At 38.3% G+C, this 27,529-nt stretch overlaps 1 protein-coding gene across 1 annotated transcript in view; it reads left to right on the top strand.

The window, feature by feature from the left end:
* The window catches only part of LOC113053422 (immunoglobulin superfamily member 3-like), a 170,798-nt gene extending 151,160 nt beyond the window's left edge, over positions 1–19,638 (top strand). Inside the window, exons 7-9 of the mRNA XM_026218435.1 lie at positions 12,218–12,628; positions 16,031–16,453; positions 16,851–19,638. Of these exons, the coding sequence (XP_026074220.1) occupies positions 12,218–12,628; positions 16,031–16,453; positions 16,851–17,101 (1,085 nt within the window). The 3' untranslated portion in view covers positions 17,102–19,638. The remainder of the gene's footprint in view (positions 1–12,217; positions 12,629–16,030; positions 16,454–16,850) is intronic.
* The last annotated feature ends 7,891 nt before the right edge of the window (positions 19,639–27,529 follow it).

Below are 27,529 nucleotides of genomic sequence, written 5' to 3'. Positions count from 1 at the left end.
TTCCTCCTGATGGATTCCTGTCGTAGATCCAAATACGTAAGATGTGGGTTGTGAAGTTGGTTTATGCGATTCAGTTTCTCAGGAGGAAGCCAGCACTAATGTCAAGGTGGATGTATGAAGTTTCTGAGAGTAGGTTGATTCAGGTGTTGCTCTGTTCATTAAGATGTCCCTCTGTTGCCTTTCTGCCACTAAATGAAACCGCACCGGCAGGTTGATCCAAAGCCTTATGGCATCGACATTCATCTTCGTCATCTGTTAGTGCTCACGCTCTTTCTTAAATTAGAATTTTTGTGTCTTCAAGAGCAATAGAGGAATCACCTCTAGCTGTGATTTCATCAGAAATCCAGAGCGCTGATGACGAATCCACACAAAAACAACGACCCAGCAGGGCGTGCAATGTGATTTTCTCCTGTTTGAGCTCAACTTTATGAATCTTTTTACATTTTAAAACTAGATTTTGCATTTAAATGTGAATTTTAGTGGTTGTTTTCCCTCCCATGATTGCGTTTGTGCTTTTATGGAGCATGTGAAATGCAATAAGATAACACATGTTCATTTATGCCGATCTCCAGGGAAGATGCCCAGCCTTCCAACGTTGTGACAATCTAATCTGTGTGTAGCAATGCCGGTGGATGTGTCCTAATGGGACCATTCAAACTCCAGATTAATGAAGCAGTCAGATGTGGAATATGAACATTTTTTCATTAATTTCTCAGCAAAAACAGGATGAAAAATGGAACAGAAACTGGATTTATCTGCCCTACATAGAATACTGAACCAAAAAGAGTTCACCTACACAAACCCAGATGTAAAATGCATACTGTTTGTACATGCTTTCAACGTGGAAAACGGACAGATTTCCACTGTCAGAGCTGTGCTGAGTGTACATGCTGATCTATTAGCTCAGTTTCAATTCCAAACCTGGTGAGCTGCCTACCAAGACACCATTTTAAAGCATCATGCTGTTTCAGCATTATTACTCTGCCATTAAAGACATCTTCTTTTGGCCAAATTCAAAGGCAAATTTGCTCTTAATAGAGCATCCCACAATGCATTGCAGTGAACTCAAATATACTAAATATGCATAATTGTTGTTGTTTAACTGGGTTTTATCATGAAACATTCAAATGTATCTGTGCACAACTAATAAGTTAACATTCTTTAACACACTGACAAACATGCTATTTGCCCATGCCTTTTGTAGTTACGGAAGCTTCATCTGCTGAGCATTTATTTCTGTTAGCCTACATCTCGCTGTGTTACTGGCTTCCCAGTAATCAGCCATGACTGGATCCAGCCAGCCAATCGTACAGCAATATGTGTCACCAGACCTGAGGGGGTAGTCAGCTCAAAGCTTCCTCCTCCAGAGACATCCTTACCTTCAGATTTTAAACAGCTTCCTCGTATCTCAGTTACTCCACTGTGCTTCCTTGCATTATCTTATTGTTTGATGTTGAGATGCATGTTATTAGCTTGAAATCAAATCAACGGGTTATAATTAACAAACAATCAATATTAGCTGCCCTCCCATCTCTCTCGTTCTATCTTTCTCTCATTCACTCTTGTACCTGGTGCTGTTGAAACTCTTTCTCATTAAAACAGTGCTGTCCCAGCGGCCCTTGTTAAATTGCTAAGTGTCCTTTACATAAATGGGTCCTGGCAGTGATGGATCAGTGCTCTCCCACACCTGTCGTACCCAGTGGGCACCAGTCATCCTGCCCACTGATGGCTCTCACTATGCCTGTAATTGACGGCATCTGAATTGTCATGGAGAACCGCTATCTCTGTGTCCCATGGATGGATCTCTTCTGTCCTTCTTCATTAGGAGCACAGTCTTCCAGCTTGCACAACAATCTCCCTCCAGGGCACAGAGGATTTATCCACCTCTCTCTTTCCCACACACATTCTTCGTTTCTCGATCACGAGACCCTGTAGATTCATGTTCTCATTTTCCGTGTGCCTTGAACCTCTTTATCCATCACACTTTACCCCACTAAGGCAACTTAGTGCACCTGACTAGATGTGAACAGCACGTGTTTCATATCTCCAAGAAACCTCCTGCTCTGAGAGGAGAGCCACTATTAAGATCCAGCATTGAAGCTGTGAACCTTATTCACAAGTTTCTATATTCATAGGTTGCATGACGACACTTTTTGTGCCCAATTTCGCTGCTACATGATGTGACCTACGAGCAGTGGTTCTCATTGGTATGGAGTTTCATAGCCATAGTCTTCTACAGTGTGTATCCGTGCTGTTCAGTGTCTAGTGCAACACAATCTTATTCCAAGTGTGCTAAAGGGAGAGCAGCAAGAGATTGAAACTGTGATCAAAAGATGAGATATGATTTTGTTTGGCCTCCAAGCAGCATCTAGATGCTCAATTTGTTGAAGGGAAGTGGCTTTTAATGTGGCCTGCCTTTGACTCTGAAACAACAAGCTCCTCTAGGCAGATGGGAGAGGTTTTCAGATCAAATGCATTTATTTAGTAGTAATTTGTGGGTGCCCTAGCATGTGTGTTTATTTTAGATGCTGCATTTGTTAGGTTCCAGAGATGTGCAAAAGGGCAGTCAAGAGTATTACAGCACCACAGTTGGTCTTATTTACAGTGCTATTGATATGCATATATAAATAAATACATAAATAAAAATAAAAAGGCATTACGATACGATGAGTTAGTCGGCAGTACAAGGATGTTCTGGTTTGATTACAGGTGATGCTTGGCCTGACAAATCTGAGAAGCTCTGATTCTCCAGACCGTGTCCAGGAGCCTTGATGTAGATATTCCTTCCAGAGCCCACAAGCTCTTTACTCCTAATTCAATCACAAGAGCTTTGTGTGCTTCCTTATTTTCCATCCCAGTGACCAGGCAATAGACCTTATTTCATGACATCCACTGGCACAATGGAAGATTGATGAAGCACATTTGTTTCTGAAGCATTCATATCCAAAACCATTTCATACGGGTTTGGTAATTAATTAGCTCTGAAGTGATGCTCAAGGTCAAAATATAGGGCACTGTCTCCCACCGGATTCACAGAGAACCTCTTCAGTACATCACAAACTCACACCCACCTGCACTCTGGCTGTGTTCTAAAACCTAGTGAACTGCCTACACAGAGAGCATTTTAAGCAACATAGGCTCATTAGAAATAACCCGCCTCTACCTACATTTTTGCAAAACTCCAAAAACACACCTTAAAACATTCTAAATAAAACATTTAAAAGTTAAGAAAGACTTACTTTTGCATGATTCCTTGCATAATATTATATGATTTCAAAACTTTTTTACCATTACCACCAGTACATTTGGACATTTACAGCATATCTCCAGCTGCATATGTATGGCTTTTTGGACATCATAAACATCAGATCAGAACAAAACAACCTAATTTTTCTCAAATTACTATAATTTTGTTCACAACATATAACCATTGATGTTAATCATGTTCACCATTTCTAACTACATGTCATTAACTTACTGCATGATTTTTATTATCGCAGAACTGTACATTTCTGCCATCACCTTGACATAGTCATTGATAAACTACTCCTAATTGTAATGTCGACACATTCATTTCCTGTGAAGCTGCTTTGCAGTGGTGTTTATCGTGAAAGCCCTATATAATTAAACATAAATTTTATTGAACTGATATGTGAGCTTGCCGTTAGATTGTTGCAGTTGTATTGTGGAGCACTTGAGTTAAGCTGAAATGGCATAGTTGCTTCAGCAAATGTCTTTAACCTAATGTTTGTTTTTGTCAACACTATTAGATAAGTTTAGGGTAGGGTTTAGTGTAGCTGGTAAGTTATTTTCAAACATGATAGAGCATTAGTCTTTTAGCACCTCTCACTGGACATTTCCTAATTTTCCAAATGTCTGTGATAGAACCAACATAATACAACTTTGCCAGAGTCACATTAATGTTTCATAAAACTGAACAAGTTTTTAAGACCACTCAGTGGACATTTCACTTTTAAAATGTGGCAAAATGTGCAAAAAACACCATTTTAAAGAAATGTCGCCACAGGCATGTTTTTTCCCAATTGACCCTGGGCTGGGGTTACGACGACATATGTGGATGGAAGCAACAAAACGATGCAGACTTGTTAAATACATTTGTTTGGCTAAATTCTAGACTTGCACTGTAGGCAGTGTAGACAATGTGCTCTGACTTTATTGAAATAGAAATCCATCCAAGATGGTTTACGAATCAAGAGAAAGATTTTTTTTTTTTTCTTAGAGTATTGCATTGTTACCTTAGCAACAAAGCCCCAAAGTCCTCTGAAATCAATTGTTATTTGAGTCGCTTATGCAACATAAATGAGGTGTGCTATTTTCATGACTCTTAAAGTTGCTACCTATAGAGTGTTCCATATGGGTCACTTTTTAGGTTCTGTTTCATAATGCTGCATGTGTAGACATCAGACAGCAAAGTGTCTCTCTAAATGTGTTTGGAAATTTTAACTGATTCTGTTCCAAATGTCATTTTGCATATTTGAAATTATTATTATTTTTTTCTCTCAAACAGCTCTTTTGGCCCACTTGTAAACACGTTTAACTCTCAAAAATATGTCCTTGGTTGTCACCAGCGCTTCTTCAAGCTGTCTGTAATAACTCTTCTTCAGTAACTCTCCCCTGCCTATATCCATATACACACTTCATAGCATTTTTAATCAAAGTCTCTGAGGATGTTACTCGTCTTTTTCAAAACAATTTCCTTATTCACTGAGCTCTCTAGCTAATGCTACTTGACATTTACACTCTTCACTTTCTGTAATGTTTTTGTTACTTTTTACTTTTTGAACGAGATGCTTTGCTGATTATCATACACAATCATGATACAAAGAGGTTCTGAGTGCAAAATGACCGAAACACCTGTTGGCTAAAATGACGAGAGCATTAAATAGATTCTATTCAGCCACATTCCTCACCACACACTTGCTTGTTGCAAGTGTGTGGTGAAAACATTTTATTTCGTTGAAATCTCTCTCAGTGCATATAAACACATGCCACCTATGCCTACTCTAGCAGACTACAGTGTACATACTGTACGCTTCTGATAGCACACAGCAATCCCAGAGTTCACTAATAACCACACAAGGCTGCTTTTGCTGCATCACAGCCAGGAACGTATGTTGTAAGTTAAGGGAGGGGGGACACGTCTCAATGGAAGTTGGAGAATTAAAGCAGGGTGGAGGCACAGGACACAGAGGGCTCATCTGTGGACTCCCTGCCCGAGTACAGATCCACATAATTACAATATAGCCCTAACTGCATTGTAGAAGACTGCTGGAAATCCTTCTGCAACACAAAGGAATCAGAGATGTATCGGCCTCATTAGCATAGATATTAGGCTCCCATTATGTTTTTGTGGCAGACGGAGGGCAGCAGTGCTCAAGCCTCATTCTTCACTGTGCAAGGCGGATCTGCTTAAACTGCTCTCCTGAGGGAGCACAGCCTCCCACCCCTCAAAAAACACACCCAATCTGTTTCACTGGAATTAAGCACATTTCAGAATGTTAATATGACACATCTCAGGCTCTGCTGCTTGGATTAACAGTTAGAAGAGCTCATGGAAGAGCAGTCAAGTTTGGAGCATTAAGCAGACCTTTAATGTGTTTCAGTTAGTGCAGCGTAAAAAAAAGAAACACATTTGTGTGCGTGTGTGTGTGTGTGTGGGGGGGGGGGGTGTTGAACTGAAAGTCACTTACTTCACTCCACAGTCCATATATTCACTTTTCTTCTCATTTTGGCAACACATTATTCAGTTATCTACTTTATCTCTGTTCAAAGTGAGCAGCTCTTTTGCCGTTTTGCGATTCAACGATTCCCTCTTAATATTACGGCACCATTTGCTCACTCCCTGATTCCCTTTTTTAAAATATGTTGTGCTTTTTCCCCTTCTCTCAGTTCTTATGTCCCTTTCAGGCACTCCCCTGTCTCATATCCGTTGTTTATCCACCTCCACTTGTCATTGCTCCACTCAGTGCTACTTTACACCCCCCCCCCCCCCATTTTTTTTAAAAAAAAAGAGAGTGCTTCAAAGTCTTTTGTTTACAGGTACACCTCAACAATGTCTCCCCTCATTCTTGGACAAATAGACACGCTTGTGGAACTCATACATATGCATGAACTGGGATATTATTATGCTGATTGACAGTGATAAGGACTCTTTATCTGTCAGTGGGGGTTGAAATTAGCAGCTACCGATTAACTGTTCATCCCTAATGACTGCTTGTGTTTTTGTATCATCAACAGAACTCTTGAAAAATCGCTGTTTTGATAATGGAATAAGAAATACTTAGTAGCATAGATCCCATTATCATGGCAGGTTACATAAATGTTAGTTTTATTTATCATTTAGTCTAAAGTCCAATTAACACTGTGACAACAGTTCAAGGTCCTGCACTTACTCAACAGCTGCACTTCAGTCTAACACAGTTTTTATCTGCTCTATGCTTCAGTAGCAACCTATTTGCAAATTCTGCATTGCATTTGACGTATTCACAGAACAATTTGTGTCATGAGATCAGACTGAAATTATCAGTAGGATGTGCAGAGTAGATGGTGCTACACACAGTCAGGAACAGCATAAACATTGTATCTACCTCACTGTGACTGAGTGGGCCACAATTATTGTCTTTGCAATAAATCTCAGCCTCTGACAAAGTTCTGGCAGTGTCAGAAAATTAGTTTGGCATTTGTGCAGCGTTTTACTGCTCCTACAAGCTGTACATTCTGACTTTTTTACTCAAGATCTCACTGGGAACATATTGTCCAGGCTTTCATTTTAATAAATGCTCTTTTTAGACTGGCAAGGACATTTTGTTTGCTCAGAGTTATAGTATGTCACAGCACAATAAACTTTTATTTATTCCTCATGAAGTGGTCCCTTTAAAATATCCAGTGCATGTTGACGTCACTGGAATAAATGTTTTCTTAATGTAATAAATACATTTTTGTTTCTTGTTGGGAAGGCTGCATTATCTTTGGGGATTGTGTTATCAATAAATAAACCAAATAAAAGCATTTTTATCTTGTCAGCGCAGCATGTTGGAAATTAACTGGGGCTAACAAATTGGACACATGCAAGAGGAAGGAACACGGCTCGCTGTCTTTTTAGAAAATCACGAATGTACTTTTTCTCTGTTTGCTTTCTCCACTGCCAACCTCCCCCTCCGCATCTCCTTGCCCTCTGTCTGAGAGCCGTCACAAACTGCCTCTAATCAAGCTCTGAGCTGTTTAAAACGTGCTGCTTGATTTGCTTCATTTTCGGAGTCTCTCTTACTCCCCGTCTTTATTTTCCCTCTCTCCTTTTTCATACATTTATCGATTTTCCTAATTCGATTATGCAACAAAAATGAAATGGCTCGCAGTTTTGTCAATAACAAATATCATGTTTAATTAAATTGTTTAATCGTGCCTGGCAGAGTCCCAGTCGGAGAGGATTCTGTCAGAGTTTGATTGGTTACCTTCTTTAGCACACATGGAGCAGACCCTCTGAAGGATTCAGACCTAGTAAGGCAAGTGAATGATGAAAAACCCAAACAAGGCTAGTCATAACTATGGCTAATATGAGTGGGGAGATAAACTTATTTGCTGCAACTCTTGAGAGCTAATGAAAGGATAGCTGTTGCTGTAGGACAGAAAAGTACATAAAGCAATGGACCTCATTCCCGCCTTGTCAAAGGCTCCCTGCTCTGCTGTTTCTTTATTAGAAAATTTAATGGGGGAAGAGAGAGTTTGGAGCATCAGTCCTTTGCTCAAAGTCCACTTGTGCATTATGCTGAAAGAAAAGCATTGAGCAGGAGTGAGCTTGAAACAAAGAAAGCAAATGTTTCCAATCATATTCGCTGTATTGCCTAAAAGACTAAACTGTGTCTCAACTGTGAGCTGCCGTGCATAACTTTTCCCTGATCTCAAAGCCTCTGTGAATAACCTTTTTAAACATGAGCAATATTGTATGATTATATTGAATTGTGCAGCAGTGCTAGAGTAAAACAACAGTATTAGGTGCTTTGAAAATGCCAGTGTGTTAGTAAATATGATTTTCTGAATATCATGCAATGCTGAATGCACCTGTAATCAGTGATGTTATCAGCCACAGACTTGTTTGTGAACGAAGAAAAGTAACAAGTAAAGCAAATTACGTAATCAGATTACTTTTTTCAAGTAACTAATTAAGGAATGCATTACCTTTTAATTTAAAGAACTTCTTATATTAAAATCAATCAAGGCCTGCTCATATTAAAAAAGTAATGTAACACATTACTTTCGATAAAAAGTAACCAAGTAACATAATTAGTTACTTTTTTAGGGGGTAACTCAATTTTGTAATGCATTACTTTTAAAGGTAACTTTCCCCACCACTGGTTGAGATCATGAAAAAATGACAGGAAATAATCATAGCCTCTGTACAGATGAGTAGGATTGTACATTTTAACCACATATATCTGCTAAGAGTGGATTTTCAACAAGTACACTAGCACATAGACCGCTTTGAAGCTAAACTACATGAACTAAAAGCCACATAACTCTAATTTTGATTTCATGGGGTCTTTAATCCCTGACATCTCTTTTTCAGAACCTTGTTTTCTGTCAGTACCGGAGAAATTCGAAAGAAAACTAAGAAGTCTGTTGTGTGGAAATCCCATCCATTGGTGGTTCTGCTTTAGAGGATTGAAGAGTCATTCTCCTGCGATTAGCTGCTAGCTCTGAAGGGTTCTGTAGCCAGCGCTTTGAGAGCATCTTTAGTGTTTACCCAACCAATAATGTTTTATGTCTGAGGGCACACAAGATGCCATTTTCATTTACAGGATAAATGCCTGTTAGCAGTGACAAAAACTGTTGAAGTTTGTGTATTTTTGTCAAGCTAAACGAAATTCAGGCCCACTTCAGACTCAATACACTCTTTGTGTGTGTGTGTGTGTGTGTGTGTGTGTGTGTGTGTGTGTGTGTCCTGAAAACTGCAGTTCAATGACAATACACAACCATTTAAAAGATCAGGGTCAGTATGATTTTTAAATGTTTTTGAAAATTCTCCAAGTCACAATGGCTGCACTGGAAATCTGTTACAATTTAAAATAACTGCTTTTTAATAAATTTTAAAATGTAATTTGTTCCATTGATTGCAATTTGAAATTTTCAGCATCATTATTCCAGTCATCGGACACATGATCCTTTAGAAATAATTCTAATATGCGGATTTGATGCTCAAAAAATTTATTATTATTATCAGTGTTGAAAATTGAATGCTGCTGAATATATTTGTGGAAACCCTGATACATTTTTTTCAGTATATTTTGATTAATAGAAGATTCAAATTAAAAGCATTTTTTATATATATATATATAAATTATCTGTAATAAAGTTTTTATGTTGCTTTTTCAAAGTGATGGAAAAAAATGCTTTAATAAAAACTTACTGACCCCAAACATTTGATCAGTACATTTATGAGTGATTTGTGAACAGGAAGTGTGTCAGGTTAACAAATCAAACGTCTTGTTAAAAAAATTTAAATTAGTGAGTAAAGATTAGTGAACTATTGTCGTGCTTTCAATAGTTTTCAAAATTTTATAAACATATTATTAAAATTTGACTTATTCTCAGTGATTGTCCATTTGTTATTACGTGAAATTTTCTTCTAAAGGGGTGGTTTACTGTTGTTGTTTTTTTCTAGGCTTGATTGTGTTTATGGGGTGCAGTCTAACATGTTCATGCTTCGTTTTTAAAAAAAAAAAGCATACTTTTTCACATAATGTACCTTATTCCACACCGATCTGTCTCTTCTCTGACAAACACCTTGATTTATTTCCTGTTATTATGAAGCCCCTCCCTCCGAAATATGCAATGGGCTGAGATTGGTCACGCGTCTGAACATGGCGTCGCTCAAGTTTAGAATGTGCCCCGGTTGTATTGTAAACAATGACGTCCACTGTATTGCTTATCAGTTTGAGCCCGACTGAGATGCAGAAAATATTAATGAAGAGGATTGTGCAGAACCTGTGCAGATCATGTCCTCACACTCTTTGTTGCATGTTGCAGAGGGCGGGGTTTATCTGAGTTTGTGTCGTAACAGACCTGGGAAGAAGCTTGTTGTAGACCATCACCAGTCGTTTTTGTAGGCATTGAATTAACAGAACTTTAAAAGCAATTTGCATTGAAATTTCAGCACTGGAACTCATACAGCAACATTAGCTATAATCTAACTAACGTTAAAAAAGTGAAATCGCAATCTACCACCTCTTTAAGACCTAAATTAGCAGTAAGCTGGCCATATGCCAACACGCAACTGATCTATACTATCAACAACTGAAGGGACACAGACACTAATTCTCGTCAATCTGTTCGAGTCTTCTGTTTTGAAGCTGAACTGCGGGGAGATATTAGCTATGACAGCCCTGCAGGAGTGAACAATGCTCATTTTGCAGTGTAACATTTTAATTTTAGAAGCTCTTGGGCTGATAGCATTTATACAATGACAACAGTATGTCAGAAGACAGTGGTAATCCTTCAAACACACAGCTGTCACACCAAATACAATTTTGATCATTAATTATTTGTCATAGATTTCTCTGCAGTCAGTTTTTGGAGAGTTTTATGTTTGTCATTTAAGAATATGGAATAAAGCCCATATATTTGGTTAGTTAAAAGCCTAAATTGAGGAACAATTCATTATTAGTTTGCAGTTTTATTTTTATAAATCTTAAAACACCTTAGAGATTGAACACACACACACAAAAAAAAAAAACTAAAATCGGTGAGATTTGACATTATACAATTGAGCTGAGGAGCTTTGCTGCAGGGATTGGGTTTCTGGCCTGCTGGTTAGACGCATGAGAGTGTTCATACCACTGTTATTCACCGAGAAGGTTCTGGCTTAGGGATCAATCAGGGGACTTTGCTAGAAGTGCAGAAATGCGTGAGGGGGATTACTGGAGCCAAAGTGTCAGTGGAAAATTGGATTTTTAGCAAAAAAGGCATTAAAGCAGGAAAAACAGAATTTGAAGTTTCACAGATGCTCATTAATTTGAGGTAATAAAAGATGTAAAAACAATCATATGAAGTGATATGACCACCAGTTTTGTATTGTGTGTGTGTGTGCGCGCTCTCTTGTTTTTGTGACATATCAGGACACAACTCTGTATAATGACATGGGAATGACACAGGTATTACAAGGAGAGGGTGACTTATGAGGACATAACCCATGTCCCCATTTTTCAAAACGCTTATAAATCATACAGAATGAGTTTTTTGAGTAAAAATAAAAAAAGTAAAAATACACAAAGTTTCCTGTGAGGGTTAGGGTTAGGGTTAGGTGTAGGGTTGGTGAAGGGCCATAGAATATACAGTTTTTAAAATATAAAAACCATTATGCCTATGGGGTGTCCCCACTTTTCACAAAAAGCGGGGTTGAGCAAAATCTGGAGGAGTAATGCAGTGGCATATGTGTAATGCGTTTGAAAGTGTGTCTGAACCATTTGCACGTTTCATGCCAAATAACAGGGCTGGACATGTAGGACATCTGCTCTGTTTACTTTTAAATGCTTTTCTGTTGTGCCTATCTAATGATCTCCATTTGTAAGTGTGTGAGACTTTGTATTTGCCGGTATGAATGTGTGTCTCCCATCTTCATTGTGTCTTCCTGAGCTCTTGTAGTGCCCATAGATCCACTCATGGTGTGAAATAGCAGTCATTGCTGATGGCAGTCTCACCTGACGCACCTGTAGTAATCCAATATGTATGCCCAGGATCCCACAGCCCTTCTCCCCCAAGAATGTTTCTGACGTCTTATTTCTACCAGATCTAAAACAAGTGATTCCAGCACTCCCTCAGCAACAGCAATTATCCATTCTGATTAAAGGCCTTCTCACATCAAAAAGAATCAATGGATTCCCATGGATATGATTTCAAAGTGCACTTTTTTTTTATAAGTATACTTAAGTGTGTTAAGAAACATGAAAGTGGCCTATTATTTTATTAATATATTATCTGCAAGGACAGTTTTTAAATATTCTTTTAAGATTTAAATTACATTACAAGTGCACATTTAAGGAAATTAAATTCACATCTTTTTCACAGGGGTAATCACTTCAGACAAGAACATTTGTCTGCCAACAGACAGAAGTTTTTATTTTTAATGTATTTGGTTTAAATAGGCTGTGATTCTCAGTCTTCATTGTTCTAACGTTTCCCTGTTTGCTCTCTCCTCCTTTAGTGAGTAAACTGAAGGTGCACAGATCCAACCAGAGTCTGCAGTTTCTGGAGGACAGTCGGGTGCGTGTCATCTGCTCCATCACCTCTCAAACCAGCCCAGACTCTCAGCATGCAGTGCTGTGGTACGCCCGGAAGGCCGAGGCAGGGGAGCCAGATGAGCTGCTGTTGAAGATCGAACACTCTGGTGCGTTCGAGTATGGAGCGTACGCAGAGGAGGAACGTCTCCGCAGCCGTGTGCAGTCAGAGAGACTCTCTCCTCGGCTATATGGCCTCACCTTGCACCGTGCTGAGACCAGCGACTCTGGAACATACTACTGCCTTGTGGAGGAGTGGCTCATGGACCCCGATGGACTCTGGTACCGTCTGGCACAAGACTCCTCCGGCTTCACACATGTGCTGGTGAGACAGCCAGGTAAGAATGTGGTGGCTTATCAAATGGCCATTAAGCAAGTAGCTTTAGGATTATATGCATATTTGTATGTAAATGTATATTTATCTGTCTCCCTCATTTAGTTTGAACCTTTTTACTGATTTACTGATTTTACTGAAAACGTTTATTAAGGGTGTACAGTATTAAATTGATCAAATGAGATGGTTAAGACATTTATAAAGAAACAAAAGATTTTAATTTCATATAAATGCATTTTTTCTTACTGTAGTCATCAAATAATCTTGAAAAGAAATGTATCATGGTTTCTGCAAAAAAAAAAAAAAGTTTATTATTGACAATAAGAAGAAGAAACTTTACTATAAGAAATATTAGAATGCTATCTGAATGATCATGTGACACTGAGAATTTCAGCATTGCCATCACAAAAATAAACTACAACTGGAAAACTTGAAATTGGAAAGACATTTCACATTATTAGCCTACTGTTATTATAAATAAATGCAGCTTTGGTGAGCATACATTTTCTAGTCCTTTTTGAATTTTGTTCATGGAAAGTGCTGGGCAGTATTTACAATGGCACCCTACTAGCAGAGTTGGCCTTTATTCCTATAGCATTCTCCGAAGCCTTCGAGATTCAGTTTTAGGTGTGTGTAACATCCCATGGGCTTATCAGGCCATCTGGCATGAGAGAATCGGAAAGAGCAGCATGAAAGCATTCTCCCCTTGAGACCACCATGGAGCTCAGCCATCCTGAGCTCATGTCTGCCTGAGCTGAAGCACTCATCAGCATCTGTGCATTTATGAGAGGAAGACATAAAAAGAGACAGGGGCTTTGTACATGTAACTCCTCAAACACAAGCGTGCAGCATATCAACCCCTCAGGGAGCCCCTCGCATGGGCCATAGACCTTAGCACTCACAGTACAAGCGGCGAGGGGGAGTCTGAACCTCATAATGGACACAATCACGGCTGCCAGAGCCCAGAGGCTTTACTCATGACGCCCATCTGAGTGCCACACAGCTGCTCTCCTCTATTCACCCCACACAGCCCCCTGCTGCAAGCTGCCTCAGCTATTCATCTATACCCCCCTCCCCCTTTTGCCCATAATTGCCCAACCTTTTTTCCAATGACATCGTGACCTAGCTCCTGTATACAGGTCTAGACTAGTGTGGTTCAGGTGACTATGTCGACAAGATTTGCATTAGTCTGATGCCATCTGGACTCTTTGACAGCGCTGAATCAAAGCTTTGAGGAGCAGGGAATACAGATCTCACCCCCACATCCCAACCTGGCACAGCACACTTTTCAGTATTACTGCACTACCCATGGGTCATCGACTTACCGCTTTTACACAGACACGTTTTGTTGTGTAGTTTGTCCTCGGGTCTGTTAAGCAAGTAGCTTCAGGAGCACAGGTGGCCAAGACATCTGCTCTTCTGAAACACATCAAGGTCAGGAAAAGGGAGTTTGGGTACTTTGTTTGTTTTTTTTTTGTTTTTTTTTTTTTTACTGTTCACATAACTTCAAAAAGTGTTAAATTATTATTCTAAATGAGTAATGCATTCTAATGTTCACATGGACATGCTGATCATTATAGACGCCCTTATTTGCATAGTTACTTATGCATTGTGCATTTTCTTTTCTTCATTTAACGCATTTATGCATGAATGCGTTTCCTTTAGCATACACACACACACACACACACACACACAGTGCTTATTTCTGATTTATCTAATATGCACTTAAATTCCAGTCTTATTTCCCCGGGATGCGTGTCAAATCACCAGCCCGCTGCACGATTGCCTGAAATAGCATCCATATAAATTAATTTACAAATAGATGGTTGATGAAAGGTTCACCACCTTATAATCTGCCATCTTAAAAGTCAAATTGCACGGCTTTTGCATGAGCAGAAGATAAGAGGAGCCCCTTAACGTGTGCCGGAAAATGCAGTCTTATTTTTAGCTGATCTCAGCTCAAGACCCTGCTGCAGGAGCTTGTGACTTCTCACACAAAATGTGATGATCCTCACCTCCAATTGAGAGTGACATATTGAACATCTAGTTCCACATCTCTGGATGCGTGATGCCCTGCAGAATTTCGATAGAGAATAGAGATGATTTTAGGGTGTGTTGAAATATATAAATTCTTTCTGTACTTGTATAGACATTTTTAGGCCTGTCATTATTTAATCACTCTCATGTCCTTTCCAAACCTTGACTTTTTTTATCTGATGAAAACATTTCTTATTATTATAAATGTTTTTGTGGAAACCATGTTAATTTTTTTTTCAGGATTCTTTGATGAATAGAACATTAAAAAGAACAGCATTTTTTTGATATAGAAATCTTTTGTTGTTTTATAAAAGTCTTTACTATTACTATTGATCCTATTACAAATGTCCCCTTGTGTCTTCAAAAGAAGACAGTGATACTGTTTTAAGTTTTTTGGGGGGTGAATAATTCCTTTAAAGGGGGGGTGAAATGCTCGTTTTCACTCAATATCTTGTTAATCTTGAGTACCTATAGAGTAGTACTGCATCCTTCATAACTCCAAAAAGTCTTTAGTTTTATTATATTCATAAGAGAAAGATAGTCTGTACCGATTTTTCCCGGAAAAACACGACCGGCTGGAGGCGTGACGTGTGGGCGGAGCTAAAGAATCACGAGCGCCAGTAGGCTTTTTACTAATAAGGAGGCAGAGATATTTTAAGCAGTTATAATCACCGCCTGCGGTTCCAACACGATCGTGACCCTTTTTCGTTGGGACTGCATTATCCTTAAGAAATAAACGATACGCAAATCCGTCGTCAAACTGGGCCCTGTTTGTAAAACAAGCACCTTCGAAATGCACAACTCCATTGATGCTCTGTAAAAATAAACTCCGTCCACTGGTCCCTTAATGCTGTTTTTTCTTTGGTAATCTGTGCAGGGTTGTCTTGCCCTGGCAACCAAAAACACACTCCTTTTGTGACATTTCGCGACGCTCTCACTTTGATCAGTGAATTAATGTCTGTTGTGCTCTCAGTGCTCTGCTATACGGGAGCGCGCGCTCTTCCGGCAGAAGTGCCTTAGGACCCATATAAGGAAATTCCGCTCCATCTAACGTCACACAGAGCCATACTCGAAAAAAAACTTTCCGAAACTTGTGACAAACCGGAAGGAGTATTTTTGGAACAGAGATACTCCTTCAAACGTACAACTTAATTTTTGAAACTTTGTCCATGTTTAGCATGGGAATCCAACTCTTTAACAGTGTAAAAAACTCAGTATGCATGAAATAGCATTTCACCCCCCCCTTTAATTAAACCAGAATATTTGGCTCTAAATAAATGTAACAACGAGTTTGCAACACATGCTACCCGAGCTGAGGAAGATTATAATTGTTGCACTTGATGATTTTTATCATGGGTTTTTATTGCAGTGGTGAAGTTGCAGGTGGAGGAGGCAGAATCCAATATCACCGTACCTGAAGATGGATCAATCCGGTTGGGCTGCAGCATTCTGTCTCAGTCCTCAAAAGATTCCCGCTTCTCTATATCCTGGTATGTGTACCGTTTGGGACAGGAGGAGGAGAATGAAGAAGAGTGCGTCTTTTCCATTGGTCATGATGCAGTGTTTGGTAATGGGAACTGCAGCCCTACGGAGGAGCCCGGTCTAAACTCTCGCCTGCAGTTTGAACGCACCACTTCTGACCTGTACAGTCTAACCATCCAGAAAGCTCGGCCCAGAGATGCCGGCAGTTACTTCTGCCACGTGGAAGAGTGGCTGCTGAATCCACGCAATGCCTGGTACCGTCTGGCCACCAACAACTCTGGGGTCACCGTTGTTAATGTTATGGAGCAGGGTGAGCTTTTTAATTTTATAAGCATTAACCACATCTACTCATATGGTTGTTAATACTGTATTCTCTTCTGCTATTACACTATTTCCTAACCAGGCGCATTGTATCAATTAATTCCTCTCTTACTGCCATGTATTATTTTCATTCCTGCAGGGTTTTTTTTTTACCACTTTTTGACAGACAGACAGACAGACAGACAGATAGACAGATAGATAGATAGATAGATAGATAGATAGATAGATAGATAGATAGATAGATGGATAGAAAAATGAAATGCAGAATTTTACTCATTTCAATATGTCGGGTAGGACATAGTGTTCCCAGTACTTTATTTTTGTTCTTATATTTAACTTCCATATTAAATTATTCTGTCTCTTTATTTTGTTCTTCTCTCCTCTAGTCTCTACCCTACAGTCAGTGGTTTGTTCCAACGACTCCCTCTTCTACTTCGTCTTCTTCTACCCCTTCCCTATCTTCGGCATCCTCCTCATCGCGGTCCTGCTGGTGCGCTACAAGACCCGCAGCTCCAGCAAGAACCAGGAGGGCAAGAACGGAGCGCCGCTCTTGTGGATCAAAGAGCCCCATCTCAGCTATTCCCCAACCTGTCTGGACCCCCCAGTCCTCAGCCTTCACCCCGGCTCTGTGGAGTAACAGAGACACCAACATGACCCTGTCGCGCTCATCTGGACTCTCTCTTTGACTCCCTCTCTCTTTTTCTTCTCCTCCTCGTCCGTGATGAGGCCACCAGAAAGTAATCTGGGCTTCTAGCCTGGCCTGTCAATCCGTCCATGTGACTGACTAAGACCTTCCTCGGTTGAAGTTGCCATGACTACGGTGGCTGCTGGCGCCGATGCCTAGACAGTTGCTTGGCTTTTTTTCCCCTCTTCTTTTTTAAAACATGATTTTACTTTTCTTTCATGCTCTGAAGTGAGAACCTTTCCTTTGAGGTGGCAGTATCCATATGCATTGATGTATTTTACCCAACTGACACTAACCTCCTTCTCTCTCCAGGATAGGAAATGGCAGTTTCTTTTTATACTCCTGTCTATGAAATCTGGTGAAAACCATTGCATATTATTTGTTATTTTGTCTGTGCTAATATTTGCTCAATGAGACTGGAAGGTCATTGCAGGACCCTGAACATTTCTAGAGACGATGGTGTATGGATGAAGGAAGAAAAGGACAATCTTTCCTCAGAAAAACACAGAAAGCTGACAATGGATGTATATTGATTTAGTTTGTGTGCATGTGCCACAGAACTGACCTGAGAACTGCCTCTGTTTTAACGGATATAGACTATGAAGAGCCCTCATTGCCCACAGACTCAAGGATATACATGGACCCCAGCTCATCATCACTGCCAAAGACCAATACAACTCCCAAAAGCCCCAAAAAATTCTAATTCACTGACACTGAATAGGATTAGAGCATCTGATGTCATCCAGTTACAAACCACGTTTCCTCACTCAGATGTTTCTACATGCCTCCAAATTGCCAATTTCATATCAAGGTCTTCTTGACCTTTCCAATTTAAAAAAAGATCCATTTACTCCAGAAACACCCTTGTGATTATGAGCGTGTGTGTGTATATACACAGCTGACCCCACATTTAGTGAGCGTTCGCCTCAGTGTCCTCGCATTTTCATAATGCAAGGTTAAACGGAAACAAAAGGGGGGCACGAAGGGCTTTTCTCTCCGGAGTTTTTGAATTTCTTGTAAAAAAAATACAAATAAATGTCTTGAGGGAGACCGCTAACAGGACACTATTGACTCAAGGGACATTCTCAGTGCCAAGATCTTTTTATCATCATACGTGCCCTGGAATGAACCAGAAGGAAAGCAGATATCGGCAGACTTCTGCGGATATGAGTTATGAAGGGATTTGACATTTTGTTTTATCTATATTCTAAGTCACATGAAGTGTTGTTCTTCTCTTTATTGGTTTGTGTTTGAACTATGGTGCCCGATCTTTGTGTTTTCCGCTGAAAAAAATTGAAACAATTGTGAAAGCTTAATGCACCGTCATAACCTGTAACCTGTGAAGACCTACTAGTGTGATTTATATCTCTGAGGGTGAGTATAGCATCTAAATTATTGTTGGTCTCCATAAACACTGCCATGTTTTACCAATGAAGATGCTATAACAGAACTTGATCCTCACGTTTGCTCTGCAATCCACACTAGTCCTGTGTCATTCAAGAAAGCTCTATGCCGAGCTCTGTTTAGAGCTTAGCTGTAGTGTTAATTCATTTTATGTTCAATTTTCTTTTCCTTTATTTCAACTTGGACTTACGTCTTATCCAGTAACACAGACGTGCGGTCTGACATCAAACTGGACGTGTCTCACTTACAGGCAACACTGAAGACCTTTTGACCGTGTAACTTTCACTCCGTTCCCACAGTCGCTCAGAGTATCATCTGGGTCGCTGCCGCCCTCATGTGATCTCGACAGTCAACATCGCGGCTTTTCTGTAAATGAAATTTAAATCCATTTGAACCTTGTGGTTGTCTTATTTATTGAATCATAAAACTCCTAGATAGAATATGTGAACTTCATAAATCTGAGTAGACAGAATGGGGTAGAAATAGCAGTGAACATTTAGGCAACTATAACTTGGCTGCTTGCGTGCAGTAGCCTAGAGGATTATGGGAAGTAATTCTGAACCAGTCTGATGACACAGTGATCTAGCTGTCCTGATCTACTAAATTCTGTTGAACTGTACAGTGCATGATGATGAGTAAGGGGGACATTTTATTAATGTCTGAAAGTTGTTAGTCGTGATATCATGTCAGATTAATGGCATCCTCAGAATCTCCATCCTTGTGGAAGGCTTCGCTGATTCAAAGCATCTGTTCAGCCATGCGAACACAGCAACTCGCAAATGTAATGCAAACTTCTGTTTGATCAATAGGTTGGCCTTCCGCAAGCAGGAGATGTGTAGTGTGACATTGTGGTTCTGCTGTCATTCAATCTGTACAGACTTCTTCAGAACTCTAAATAGTGTTTTTGTAGTTCGACATGCCCAGCTGAATCATAATGTTCTCACAATGTTGTAAATGCATTTCGAGGGCTGCATGTCATGGCTGTGTTCTGGCAGTATAGCTGCAAAAAAACTTAACAAATGACAAAAATATTGTGTTGATGTGTGTTCTGTTCAGCCAGTGCTGCTTTTTCAAGTGGTGATTTTTGATTTTCTTTTTTTTTTTAATAACCAAAACAGTGCACTGATTTTTATTTTAAGTTGCCATAGTTTTTTCTTTATGCTTCTGTGTTTTTGTTGTACTATGTTACATTTTTGTTGTGTTTTTTTATATCTATATTTTATTAAATCATAGCAATTGCTATTATGAAAAGCTTTTTGCTATTGTCAGTTGATTGCAATAAAACTTTCAGTGCACCACACTTTAGACTGTGTTTATATAATGTATTGATTATACTGGCCCAGTTTGGAAATGTTAAGAGTTACAGCAATTAAAGGGATCATTTAAATATTTTCTACTGTGTTACATGGAATGAAAGTCTTGCAAGTTTATAAGTTGAATTAATTTGGATTTTTGGTTGAACTATCCCATTAAGAAAAACTTTACCATTACAATCACATATTAGTTATGTTCATCTAAAGAATAAGGCTTCTACCTTTCCTTAATGAATAATGAGAGTTTGTGAATCTTTCCTAACCTTGACCTCCAGGGCTCTGAGAGGGATTGGAATGGACTGTCTCTTAAGAAGGTGAGAATGGGATCTGACATATCTAGCAGTGTCTCATCTGCTCTGGAGTCAGACCTTTGGATTGTGGGCCGGATGAGTTACGTTATTATAGCATGCCAGAGCTTGTTAACCTCCAGAGCAATGCAGCGGACCCACATTGAGAGCCCTTCCTGCTCTGATTTAATGGTAGACAGCGGCCAGTCTCGGCATCTGGCTGTGTGAATTAGGATGTCTGGGTGAGGACACGCTTCCGTGCTTTGTTTGCCTAATGTTTTGTGATGTTCTATAAGTGTAATTGCAAATTACATCTACGGGCCCCAAATTTGGCATACAATTAGTACTGATATTTGACCCAAACACAATGAAATATTTTACATTTGTGAAACTTGGCTTCTTTTACTCTGGTTTTTTTTTTTTTTTAACAGGCTGAGAAAAGAATATATAAGCTAACTGATCAAATGTTGTCAGAAACAAAAGTTACTATATTATTTCAGTAAAATAGATTTTAAACATCTAGCCACCCCTAATGAAGAAAATTTACATTAGAAAAGACCTACTGAAATTGATTGATAAGTAACTATAATTAATAAATCAGTAACTTTTATTTATATTACACTGTTCCAGACCATTGTTGCATTTACAACATTTACAATGTAAAAAAAAAAATGTTATGAAGCATCCGATCCTGTAATAAAGAAAAGAAAAGAAAAGACCAGAAATCTTGTTAGTCACATATTTTTGTGGTATATTCATTCTAGAGAGCATTTGAACAGGACGGATACAGTATCTTAGTAAAACTTTAATCTTAAAGGCACCGTATGCAAGCGAATGAGGTGTAAAACTGTTGTTTGAGCCGTACTGGGGTCCATGGAGCTGCAGCGATCTCATCAGAGCAAATGCCACTAATAACGCCAACCTCTCACCCCTTACAAAAAGAGAAGACAATGTAAAATATAAAATCTGAATATTGGTAAGTAATGTCTTTAGGGCAGATCCACTACAATTCAAAATTTTGATGTCATTAAGATTTTTTTAATGTTATTTTAAAAAGTTTCTTCTGTTTACCAAGGCTGCATTTATTTGACCAAAAACAGAGATATTGTGAAATAGTATTACAATTTAAAATAACCATTGTCTGTTTTAATATAGTTTATGTAATTAATTCCTGTGATGGTAAAGCTGAATTTTCATCAGTCATTCCTCTTGTCTTCAGAGTCACATGATCCTTCAGAAATCATCTTAAATGTTGATTTCAAACATTTCTTATAATGTCGAAAACATTTGCGCTGCTAAATATATATATATATATATTGTCTTTACTCTTGCTATTTTGATCAGTTTAATGCATCCTTGCTGAATAAAATTATTATAAAATTATTATATTTCTTTCCAAAGAAATCTTAATGACCCCAAACTTTCACTGTCTTTCACTGAAAAATGTTGTTTTAAAATAACTAATGCCATAAAATACAACATTTCAAGCAAAGAACCACAAGCAAAGAAGACAGCTCAAATTATTGTATTATTATAAATTATTATTCAATTATGATAAACTTGACGTTGTGAATTTTAGAAAGGCAAGAAGAATTCTGAACACTTTTTGTTCATTTTTAACTCCAAAAATCTTCTGTAGTGCACTTTATGTAGATAGCCTACAGTATATCTGTAACTGTGAATGTTCTGTCAACATTTAAGAGTACACTAGCATTTAGATGACATTAAACATGTAGTGAAAGCCACAAACCTCTCATTTTAATTTCACAGGGTTTTTAAGCTAAATCACGCATTCTGAGCTCCGTGGTTCATTATTTGATGTTCCTGTCTGCCGCTGCTGTCCTGTCTGCTAACCAAGCATGGCGTGACCAGGGGCCAGGACCAAATCACATCACACCTATCATAACTCACCGTGCCTCTCATGCCAGCTAAAACTCCATTCGGCTCATGAATATTAGTACTTCTCTCACTCCATGATGTATGTTAGATTGTGTTTCTCATTTCTGGGTCTGTGGGAGAAACTGCTTGTCTCCCTGCTAGCCTGTCTGAATGGTGTCATATCAGTTTGCTGACACCACCGCCTGTGCTTTGTGTCACAGGACCTATGAAAGCCCTGAATGCAACGGAAATTACTTTCTGATGAAAGCAAACCTGTGCCACAGGTGTGTGCCTTTGTGTCATTGGTAATATAACAAAAAATATAATGTGTTAGAGAGGAGAACAGATACCACACCTTGATTCTGGGCATTGGGACGCACTTTTCTTTTTTAATATCTAGAGCCAGGGTCATGTTTCTGACAGACTGTCACAGAAATCAGATAGAAAATGGATAACAGAATGCAGAGAGATGCCTTGGGAAAAGAACATGGGAAGTGTGTGCTTATGTTACAGCTGGGTTCTTCAGACATGCTTCTTTAATTATACTTTTGCCTTTGTGTTCTATGAAAGCAAGTTTAATCATCTATTGACAACATTTATTTATTTTAAATATTTTTTAAACTGAAGTCAGAGCGCTATGAGTAACTTTTTATGAAGTATTTTTCCATTGATATCAATTTAAAAGTTGTTTTATATTCTGAAGAAGTTAACATTTTGCAAGCAGCATACTGTATGTACAGTGTACATTTGTTGGCCATTATCGCAAAATAATTTATTATTTTGTGATTATGGTTAGGTGACTGAACATTTTTCATAAACTACTGTTCAAAAGTTCGGGGTCAGTAAGATTTTGTTTTTTATAAAGAAATTAATATTTTTTAATTTCACATAGAGGCATTAAATTGATCAAAAGTTTTACATTGTTTTAAAAAAAATGTTTAAGTAAATGCTGTTCCACAATTTTTTTTTTGCAGCACTACTTTTTTTTTTTTTTTTTTTTTTGCAGTTTTTAACACTGATGATAATAATAACAATAACAGTTTTTTTTTAAAGCAGATTAACATATTAGAATGAAAGAATGACACTGGAGACTGCAGTAATGATGCTGAAAATGCAGCTTTATCATCACAGAAATAAACTCAAATAAATGATTTTACATAGTAATATTATTTCACAATTGTGTTTATTAATATATTATCAGACAAACAAAAGAGACTTCTTTCAAAATCTTACCAACCGCAAATGTTTGAACTTTAGTCTATACAGTTTAATTAGGCTAAATAACAGTATGTGGTGATAAATAAAATTCTGAGCATATCTAACATATGAATAAACATGTCTCACACACGTTGTCAGTTATGCTAAATTCACTGTTAAACATCACAGAAAACTCCAGCTACTGCTGTCTTCATGTTCTCTGATTTTGCTCGGTTGTTGTTGTAGGCTACTCTCACCACAATCTACAGCCATCCATAATAGATGAGCTTTAAAATGTGTGGTTTTCTGTGGGGGCTCAGCGCCGCTTTAATGAGTTCTACTTCAAGGCAATGTGAAATCTGAAGCATTTCAGGTGAGTATTACTGTATTATTCATTTGCCTCAGGCCAAGTGTTTAGTTTAGTTGTTATTGTTTACAGAGGGAACGTTCATAAAGTCTCGTTTTGCTGCTTGACGTGTTTTAGATCGCACCGAAGGGTTTCATTATTAACCTCCACATTGAATCCAGTCTCATTAGCTATTGTTGTGTTAAGTGCTATGTAAACGAAGGGTTTCATTATCAGGAAATTGTGGTCATTTAGATTTGTTAACACTGTATTGATTTATGTGCATCACAGTGGTCTCCACTAACCTGAGCTTCAAGTACATAGATATGAAGCGTATACACACACACACCCTACTGAGAGTTCACAGTCAAATAAAATCACTTGAAATGCTGGATTTGGTTGATTTACATTCTCACTGATCCTACTTAATTGTCTTCTTAACAAAGAAATGCCTTTCTTTAGCAATATTGCTGGAATTAGGCAAATACTACTTCAGCTCCCCTTTACAGGTACACTGCTTACCCTGTGATTTTAACCAGAGGAGGTCAAAATGAGCAAAGTATTTAAAATAAACTATACTTCTAACCAAAGGTCATGAGCGGTAGTTCCAACCACACAACTTGTGCTGCTGTAAATGCATGTTCATTGAATCCATGTTCTAGATAATGGCATATACTGGTAATTGAACTATGCTGCTAATGACTGAACTTAGGACCATAGTTGACTAACAATGCTTTAGGGAAATGCACCCCAGAATTGGAAACCAGCTAGCCGTGCTTTACAACCAGATAGCACCAGCATGGCTATCCTGAAAGACCAGCTAAAACCAACTAAAACCAACCTTATTGGGCTGTGTTTATCATAGCAATAGATTTTGTAAAAGAGTTAACTTAAAGGGATAGTTCATCCAAAAATGATTTTACATGTACATTCCCTCTGTTTTTCACACACTCACACAAAGGTATATGAAGAGATAAGCCGTTGGTTTTGGACTCACTGGCATACCTGGGTAAGCAAATGCTTTTCTCTGCATGATATTCAATCAGTGCATGTATTTTTTTTTTTTTTTTTTACAATAAATGTTGTCACAACAGCAAATTAATAATCTGAGTTATGTTTACCTTCTCTTCTGGGACTGAGTAATTCTGAATGAATGTGAATTAGATAATATGCTTAAAATAAATCTACTCATCACTTTTGCTAAGAGTCTTAATGAATTCCATAATACTGCAATACATATTTCTGAAGTCATTACTAACATAGAGACAAAGATTAAATGTTTTAATAATACATGCCAAGCTAGTTTCATAAGACTTAAGGAATTACCAGTAGTCACTAGTATTTACTGAGGCAAATATTGAAGCCACTACTGTTTCTGCCTCAGCTGTCTGAATGCACAATCATCTGTTTATTACATATTTTTGGAGCATATTCTAATTCGGTTCTCAACCACTGGCTCAGCCTGGGTGAACAAATATCTAAACACATCAAGATTTCAAACTATTCTTATTTTCTGAGAAATTTATCAAAATGAAGTGCTTATAATGGGGTTTAAAAAAAATGAAAAATGAAAGGAAAGCCTTTTTTCCACACCCATTGGCAATTATTACTTTTAATTTGATAAGTTTACCAGTAATCAATATTTATTTAAGAATGTAGAAGAATGCTATAAAATATGCCATTCAAACATTACATGACATACATGATGTATCGTTAATTATGACAGCAAAGCAAAAACAGAAAGGTTTGTGAGTTTCTGTTATGGAAATGAGGAAAAGTGCAGCAAAGTGGGTCAACATCTAAAAACCTGTAAAAAGTGTGAAATTGTATGATAACATTTAAACAATGCACCGTATACAGATAGGACTTCGCCTAGAGCTTGGGCGGCTGCTGTTTTAAGGAAATGTAATGCTTTAATATTCCAATTTATACACTCTCTTTTTGTCCTTTCTCTCATACGCTCCCCAGAGTCAAAGCCAACAGTTCACCGCAGCCTGTGCTCCTCCAGGGCTGTAGTACCTCAGGGAAGCAATGAGTGAGAAGCTGAGCGTAGAGGAGCTGAGAGCACTTGTCACTCTTCCTAACAGGATTATCCCTCACTGACGGTGCTGACTCCACTCATGAGTGGATCACATTCTTAATAAACGTGTTCCCTCACACTCTGAGCGGCCGCAGGTGATGTATGTGTGGATGTGGCAGTGGGGGGTGCTCGCTGTCACGGTTAGACATGGAAACTTGAATTTGTTTCACTCTCACTGAGCACACGTAGCAATTTTGGTAAGGCTACAGTAGCTGCAGTCCCACATAATCAATAATTCATTGACTAACATACACTTGACTAAGTTCACTCAAACACTTTGTGACCAAATTAAACTTCAGGGGACATGTTTGGATTTAAAGAGTCAGTTGTTGTGCTAGCGCTCATGGTCCCTCAGTACAGTAGCTGTAAGCTAAACTCTGTTTTGGTGTTTGCCATTTTCCTAGACTTTCTGGGAGCATCTGATTCCCAAAGCGAAGCACAAACAGACAGCCTGCCTAAATACAACAATTTCATCACTGTGTCATCACCAGCAGTTTAGCTACACGCATAGAGCTCTGTTTATGTGTTTGTGTTGGCCATGAGTATGTCTCATGCTAGTAGGCCAGTGTTTAGTAGTCATCAACACTTCTGACAGTAAGTTATTCTTCGTATAACAGCACAGAAAAGTAAAACAAAAAAAAAGGTCATATAATATCACTTAAATGCTATATTCTAGATGTCTCTCTGTGCATGTATCTCTGTGAATGGCTTTAGCAGTTATTAACTTTATTACTGTTGGGTTATATATTTCACTTTTACTAATCCTTGAGATGAGTAGTCCTTGTCCTCATGTGTCCTTTTTCATGATTCAGAGAAATATTACTGCTCCAGATGGCATGTCACATAATTCAACAAATCTTTCTTCGCAGAGCAGGAAGAGATGATAGCTACCTGCCTGCTTAAAAGAAACTTAAAACTTGAAAGTGTAAGCCGAGCAGATGCTTTAATTTGTATTGTCAGCATGCTTTTTCATCTGAGGCATTTATACACTCGTGAGAATATGAGACTGATATATTTAGATGTTTTTACATGATAAAAAAATGCTGGCTTGTAAATGACAAATGCTGTTTGCAATGTTAAAAATGGTTTAATGAACTAGATAAGCTGCATAAAAAGATTCACAATCTTGAATTCAAATAAAGCAAGTCTTGTATATGCATTTTTTAAGTTAACAATTAGAATTATAATATTATATGCTTTTTATGGAAAATAGGGATGCAAGTGGAATCACAATATGATTCAGATGAGTTGGCAATTTTGCACATAATAAACAAGCTAAAAAACACAGGAGTGCTAAAAACGAAAGGAAGAACCAAAGAAAGTTACAAAATGGATAATATTGATGAAGGAGCCATTTAAAAAAAAAAAACTCAATGCCACTAAGAGAAGGACCACTGTGTGATTTTCTAAAGAAAGTTGGATAAAATCATTTAAAGATACTTTTTTGGGTGGTGATGAACCTTGAAGTTTGGGAGAAGAGTTTCTTTGAAGCAAAATATGATTGGACATATTTATGTGGAAATGCATAATCAAGCAGATAAAATTCATGATTTTGCTGTGACTCATAGTCAGTATCTAATGAAGATCCTATGAATCATATTCAGAACAATAAGATGCGCCATTCATGTCCATTCATGTGCCCATGGGTCCACCTGCTGGAACAGCTGAGCAAATTGAAGGGCATTAGAAATGTATTTGTTTGGTCAATATAGGGCAACATACCTTTACGAAAATTACCGTGGTTATAATAACGTCTACCAAAGTACCATTATAACCACTATTATTGTTACTTGATGTACAGATTTAATTACATTAGTACAGTACTCTCAGTGAGGCATTTATTGGCTACAGTGCAGATTACGTCATCAAAACCGC

This window comes from Carassius auratus, chromosome 34 (genome assembly GCF_003368295.1).
Source record: "Carassius auratus strain Wakin chromosome 34, ASM336829v1, whole genome shotgun sequence".
Classification (NCBI taxonomy): Eukaryota; Metazoa; Chordata; class Actinopteri; order Cypriniformes; family Cyprinidae; genus Carassius; species Carassius auratus.
Note: the sequence above shows the minus strand (reverse complement) of the source record. Positions and strands in the feature narration are given on the sequence as shown.